Source organism: Mytilus trossulus, chromosome 13, assembly GCF_036588685.1.
Source record: "Mytilus trossulus isolate FHL-02 chromosome 13, PNRI_Mtr1.1.1.hap1, whole genome shotgun sequence".
Lineage (NCBI taxonomy): Eukaryota > Metazoa > Mollusca > Bivalvia > Mytilida > Mytilidae > Mytilus > Mytilus trossulus.
In genome coordinates, this window is record NC_086385.1 from 50,036,445 (window position 1) to 50,043,644 (window position 7,200).

A 7,200-nucleotide genomic window follows, 5' to 3' on the forward strand; every position below is an offset into this window, starting at 1 on the left:
ACATAGCTAATAAGATTTGAACCCAAGAGGTTAATGTTGATCATTTCTTGAGCCACTCGCAGAGTAGTTCAAAACTATACAATCACACCTTAAAATACGTTGTCATACACTTTTTAGAATTTTTTACAGTCATATTTTTGTACATGATGAATCTAATATATCACTCTACTGTCTTTGAAAATATGATTCATTAAATTCGTTCATATCAAACTAAACGCTCCAAAATAAACATAAAAAAAGTGCAAATAACAGTTTAACCAATGATTAAATGACTAGTAAATCCCAGATGTATGTATTATCCTTGACAAATGGTCATGCATTAGTTTCATAAACGTAAAAAACATGATAAAGTTGAGAAATGAAATGGTTCACTTTATTTCTTCAAAATGTAAGCGTAACATAAATACATCAGTAACTATCTTTATTGTAATTTATTTAGTAACCCGAACTTTGAATTACCTTTATTGTTTTCGTAAGGATCTCATTATTTTAAAGCATCACAATTTTTTACGCACAATTGAAATTTGAAACAGATTAAAATCAACAGTACAAGATATTTCATATAAAGTCAAGAACAATTTACTTGTGACAAATTTGAATGAATAAACGAAAGGCTCTCTAAGGAATATTGTGGAATACTTGTTACTATTCACTAACGTGTAAACTATTCTCAGTGCCACCGATTAGTGTTTATCAAACTGAACATTTCTAACTCTAGATTTAATGAAACCACATGCGGTGGTAATTATAAAATAGATGAAACATTGTGACAGTACCTTTTAAACATTTTTTGATTCGAGCGTCACTGATGAGTCTTTTGTAGACGAAACGCGCGTCTGACGTAAGTGTAAAATTTAAGTCCTGGTATCTATGATGAGTTTATTTTCTAGTTTATATGATCACTGCATTATTGCTAATGTGTACTTTGTTTACATAAAACGATTTCAGTTATTTAAAACTTTTTGAAATTCCCACCCTTGAAATTCACTGTACTATTTGCATAATGTTATCAATAATGCGGTGAAGAATTAAACTGAAAGTACTGTTCTTACTTGCAAGATAACTTCTAAGGTCTGTTCTGAGCTTCAATACCTTTTCCTCGCTGCCATCGACCATTATTAAGTGTGTATGGTTTGGTTCTAAATCCTTGCCATTGCAGGTTTGGTAATAACCTTTAACAACCTGAAAAACACAATCACAATAACTTTATGAGCCACGTTAAAAATGTTAAATAGGGATAAAAAAGGAAAACTAAATGGAAAAAAATCCATTTAACACGGATGAAAAATAAAATAAAAGTCGACTGATTGTGTGGAAAGGTGTATAATACACGTATTGTTAGCAGTCTCCAAATTGGGATATTCTCCAAAAAAATTGGCGTAAAAAAATATTTTTCCAAAGACAAAATTAGGAACAACAAAACACTACATTTATACATCGTATAGAAAAAAATTCCGACTTAGGTATGGTTTCAGAGGAATTGCGGATTAATGAATTCGGTCTCTTCTCCCAGTAGTATAGAGAATCGATTTCTCCTTTTCGATGAACTTTTTACGCATTTTGAGGATTTATTCCCGAAACAACGGTTGCAGGGGCAGAGGAACATCTTAATACTTCAAAAATTATAAAACTTAATTGATACCGCGTCATCCCTATAGTGTCTCCAATTATCGCAATTGAAAAATTAGATGGCGTACAAATGGACAAATAATTTTGACGAAGTAAATTTTTTACTGTATACTCTTACCTTGCCCCATTCGGAAAATCCAAAAGCCGGAATATGATCTTTGTTTTCATGTTTATCCCTGTATTCCTGAATTGCTTCTCCTACAGAAGTTGTAATTCCTGTGTTCGTTGCTCCAGTAATGAGCCAGAGACCTAAAAGATATACACCAAACAGTATAACAATATTGCAGCAAATGAAATACTGTAAATTCAGAAATTATTGTGTGGTTTTATTATTGCGATCTTAGGAGACTGAACAAAATGCTGGTTTAATTATTGCGATAAAATCTGTATATTGATATTTTAACAGATGTCAGAAATTATTATAAATTAAGAAATGTATCTCCCTCATGCAAAGCTCTGATTCCTTTCACGGATTTGGCTATACTTTTTGGACCTTTTGGAATATAGCTCTTCATCTTTTATATAAGCTTTGGATTTCAAATATTTTGGCCACGAGCATCACTGAAGAGACATATATTGTCGAAATGCGCATCTGGTGCAAGAAATTTGGTACCGTTAATTTTATTTCACAGATGTCAGAATACGCATTCTTGCTATAACTACCTTGTTGCATGAATTAAAACCTTGCAATATTTCTGAATTTATTTTAGTTTCCTATATTGCTCCGTGCCAAGGGTTAATTTACTGATTTGTTGACTACCTTTTAGATGTCTTGGCAACTGATAACTGGTCATATGAATTCTCTCTCTGTATATATAAAACGTCTTTCTCTATTGGACAATCTAAATAGTGTTGTAGATCTGTTTGGCCACGAGGTTTGCATTAAATTTCCCACTTCCGATATTGTTTGAATCTTATTGAAGTGTTCTCTTTTTGATAATTTTTTAGGGATCGCTGAAAAATCTTTAAATGTGTATTTTTATAGTAATGACAGCTTTCAAAGCCCGTACGGCGTGATACCTTTGGAGAAGTTCAAATAAAAGAGAAACAAATGAACGTACTTCAAGAGTTTTCAACAACAGGAAAAAGATCGATTAATTTATTGATTGTTTATTGCGTAGCGTCCAGTGATAAAATATGTACGTACATTTCTGGGAAAATATCTCGTGTCAGGCGAAAAAGAACCAAAAAACATACCGAACTTCAAGGTAAATTCGGTAAGGCCAAAACCCATAGAAACAGACACAACCAACACCTGACAAAATCAGCATAGGGGCCTGTAAAACGACTGGCACCTTCCTTTTCACAAGCAATTGTTAAGAAATGGTGAGTTGAACCTTGTTTTGCCGCTAGCTTATCTCCAACTTGTATGATGATTGTCTGAAGTTCCGTTATATTAACAAAAAGAGTGTGAGCCGCTTTGGTTCTTATAACTTGACTCTGTACATTAAAAGATCCCGCCAGTATGATATTGTTCTATTTTAAGTCATTGTCATATATTTCTATTATGAATTACAAAATACGTTGAACCACAAACGTCAAAATTATTCAATCGAGTAGTGGAATTAACTATTTGTGGATTCTTATAAATTATATACAACTTTCGGACTATTTTAAATCACGGTCTCTTTTTGAAATTTATTCTTACATACTTCTTACCATGCATACTAACATTGCCTATGTGAAATTTTAAAATTGTGTGTATGTACACTGAACGACAAATATATGTGACGTATAAAATTTTCTGACGTCAGACACGCGAATCAATGAATGTGTTTGTAGGTAGATGTTGTTGTGATCTGTTAAATTGTCCCTTTTAAATGAAGGCGACAGAAGAATACCGCTGTTCAAAACTCGTAAATATATGGACAAAAAACAAAATTGGGTTAACAAACTAAAACTGGGGGAAACGCATTATATATAAGAGGAGATCAACGACACAACATTAAAATGTAACACACACAGAAACGGACTAAGCATTAGACGAAATCCGATGAGAATAACAAATATAACATCAAAACCAAATGCATGAATTTGGGATAGAAAAGTACCGTGACACGTCTGATAGTAATGTGAATTCACACACAAATATAAGAGAAAACAAACGAAAAAATTGTAACACGATAATGACTTATGAACCTATATTTCGACTATTTTTATTTATTGTGTCTGTTTAGTTCACGCATCATTGTAAATATAACGGAATTTGATTAGACTGTCATCAAAGTGAGAGGGTTAGCGCTATCAAACTAGGTTTAATCCACCATTTTCTACATTTGAAAATGCCTGTACCAAGTCAGGAATATGACAGCTCTTGTCCATTCGTTTTTTATGTATTTTGTTATTTGATTTTGCATTTGTATATGGACTTTCCGAATTGATTTTCCTCTAAGTTCAGTATTTTTGTGAGTTTACTTTTTAAGTTCATTTGTCTGTATACAACAAAAAAGAGAGAGAGAGAGAGAGAGAGAGAGAGAGAGAGAGAGAGAGAGAGAGAGAGAGAGTAGGGATGCAACATTCTTTCTTACTTGTGGTGGTGATAAGATCCAGTAAGCCACTTTTCAATCGACTTGCAAGTGTTTCATTGTTTAAAAAATGTGCTGATCCTCCAGTAAGGGATAGAACTGCCTTTGGTGCTTTGCTATAAGGAACCCATTTGCGCATCTCCTCATATAAAATCTTACAGTCAGTGTCAGCAGGCGCTATGATACACTGAAAAGGTATAGGACTACAAATGGACATATGAAAAATAACTGAAAGACTGATCTCGATCTTGGCGTGCTTGTAATTGTCTCTTGATTTTAAAAATTGTAATGATTATCAGTGTGTATAAGTTCTCTCAGACTGACGATTTCAAAGGTTTTTTTTTCAAATCAGCGTAAAGATATCTTATATTAGGACATGTTTACCTAATGTCAATCCTGTAATATTGGAAAAGAAACCAAACTCGTCTAAACATCTGACAACCTAACAATGTTAGATCTGTAAATTTGCTTTCGCAAATTTTTGGTTCTTCCCTCGCCGGGATTCGAACCCATATATATATATATTTGGTTTTATATATATATGCATTTGGTCGGGTTGTTGTCTCTTTGACACATTCCCCATTTCCATTCTCAATTTTTGCACTTAATTATCTACATTTATTTTTATTTTCACATCGAAGCGATCAATGGCGAATCAAGTATTTTCAAAAATGGCTTCCATTATCAAAACATTACACTAAATCTTGTATTTTCAGTCACAAAAAGCGGGTTGTCCCTTCCCATCTTTTCCGTTTCAGACCCATTATCCAATCTGTCCACACGATTGCAGTAAAAATAATCAGTATTCCTACAACAATCTTCGATTCTACGGATATATTTGTTCGATATATTAAGTTTGGGAAGCTAATTCTAAATGGTTTGACGGCATCTTAATCACCATTAAACAACATCGCAAGGTTAGATTAAGTCGCAGTTTCTATTTTTGTATAAAACGGTTCTGTACTTGAAATTCCAAAATAAAGCTACATTTTTTTTTCACAAGTTGAAGTACAGTTGAATTTCTTCTACTGGGTTTTTATGTATTACATATTTTTTTCTTTCAAAATACAAATCTTAATATATTTTAAAGAACCTACTGGAATTTTTATTTGCTCCTCGGTGTCTTCTGAATTCAATCTGATAATTCCATGTTTCAGGTTGTTCTGTGTCTCACCTCCACGCCTAACAAATTTTAAAAGATAACATATTTTCTTCTTATTATATTGTTTGGAATTTTAAACTATCAATTTACAACATAATATACTAAAAGATAACAGCAATACTTAATGTAGAATCTTACAATATTTATCTTAAACGTAAAATAACAAAAATATCGAACTCTGACGAAAATTCAATACGGAAAGTCCCTAATCAAATGGCAAAATCAAGAGCTCAAACACATTAAACGAATATATAACAACTGTCACATTCCTGACTTAATACAGGCATTTTCTTATGTAGATGGTGGATTGAACCTTATTTTGCAGCTACCGAAACCTCAAACTAGTATGACAGTCGCATAAAATTTCATTGTATTGACACAAATGTGAGAAGAAAATAAACAGACTTTATAAGATGTATTTTTTTGGGTCTAAATGTACATGTACGTATTTAAATAAGAGGTTAAAGCAGTCTGAACGCGAGAGGTAGAGAGTTGATATTTAGATACACGTGCATCTTTTACAATTATTGTGCACATTGAGTTATATTTGAAACATTTTTTTTTTCTATATTCAATTATTTATTTCCATAAAAATATCATGTAGGTTTAGTAGATATCGTGTAACATTGTTGAACATGTTGAACGTGTTGTATACATTTGTTCTTTTTGTATTTTATTATAAAGTGTTCATATAGTTGTTTTCTAACTGCAAAACAACTAAACAGGTTAAAGTTGACAATTTTACAAAGTATTATGTTCATATTATGATTCTGAAAATGGGTATGTTTAAAAACGAGATTTTTTTCAAGATAAGAAATCGTTTTAAATGATTTGTGCATTGAATCTTATGTGTCAATACACTTGCATAAGGGATAGCTGCACGCCCTGCCATATCACAAAATTATATCAAGCTTTTTCCTCACTTGTGACTTTTCTTACGTGTATTTAAACATATATTTTCTACTTATTTCCTGTGACTTTTCCTGAAAAAGAAGAGAAAATTCAATATCAAAAGCAGAAACATTTTGAATTATAAAATAGTCTATTAAATTGTTACATTGATTGTGTATACAAAGGCATTTATTTATTATCTATTTATTGCAGCCCTCCCTTATTATCATTTCATTGATATTTGTTTCCGCGTATGAGATCAAATGCATGAAATGATCATTCAGATTTTAAGTTAAACAATGCAGATTTCTTTGCTTTTTACTCCTAGTCAATTCTAATTTTAAAGGAAATTATAAGGTTTGAATTCGTGCTTTCCAAATGCTTATCTTGATTTTCATTAGAAACGCTTAAAGCCGAATAATTGAAAGCCGTGCGACAATAGGAACTAAAACAGTTGAACAGCTATATCACCAAATATGACAAATTTGTTTTAAAGATGGACTTTTGTTTTGTTTACTTTTTACCTTTTGTTTTGTTTACTTTTTACCTTTTGTTTTGTTTACTTTTTACCTTTTGTTTTGTTTACTTTTTACCTGCATCGCCAAATGCGACATATTTACCTCCGGTTTTCTTTTTTTGTCATGTTGTTTTGAAGAATGGTTTAACCATCTGTCAACAATAACTTTGCTGTTTCTTGTGATGTGGCTCCTAGTATTCAAATTCTTCTCAGAGTCCATCTTGCAGAATATCTCAACTATTAATTTTAATATACAGCTAATTAAAAAAGAAAACGGTAAACTTTAGGTCAAGACTGAATTTTCTGATTATTAGCTGCGATTTTAATTCCTGTATTCATCTGGGAAAGTAACCGGTCTTAATGTTTGTGTCATTTTGGTCTTTTGTGGATAGTTGTCTCATTTGCAATAATACCATATCTTCTTTTTTTATATTAGTGGGTTGTTTGCCTCATATTTGAAGGCAATTTTGATCACC

The 7,200-nt window shown here is 31.9% G+C and overlaps 1 protein-coding gene across 1 annotated transcript in view; it reads right to left on the minus strand.

Moving 5' to 3' along the window:
- The window catches only part of LOC134694854 (transient receptor potential cation channel subfamily M member-like 2), a 31,500-nt gene extending 24,546 nt beyond the window's left edge, over positions 1–6,954 (minus strand). The window contains exons 1-6 of the mRNA XM_063555933.1: positions 6,828–6,954; positions 6,256–6,299; positions 5,252–5,336; positions 4,158–4,341; positions 1,748–1,878; positions 1,053–1,182 (exon numbers count right to left, since the gene is read on the minus strand). Coding sequence (XP_063412003.1) covers positions 1,053–1,182; positions 1,748–1,878; positions 4,158–4,341; positions 5,252–5,336; positions 6,256–6,299; positions 6,828–6,944 — 691 coding nt within the window. The 5' untranslated portion in view covers positions 6,945–6,954. The remainder of the gene's footprint in view (positions 1–1,052; positions 1,183–1,747; positions 1,879–4,157; positions 4,342–5,251; positions 5,337–6,255; positions 6,300–6,827) is intronic.
- Positions 6,955–7,200: the final 246 nt, after the last annotated feature.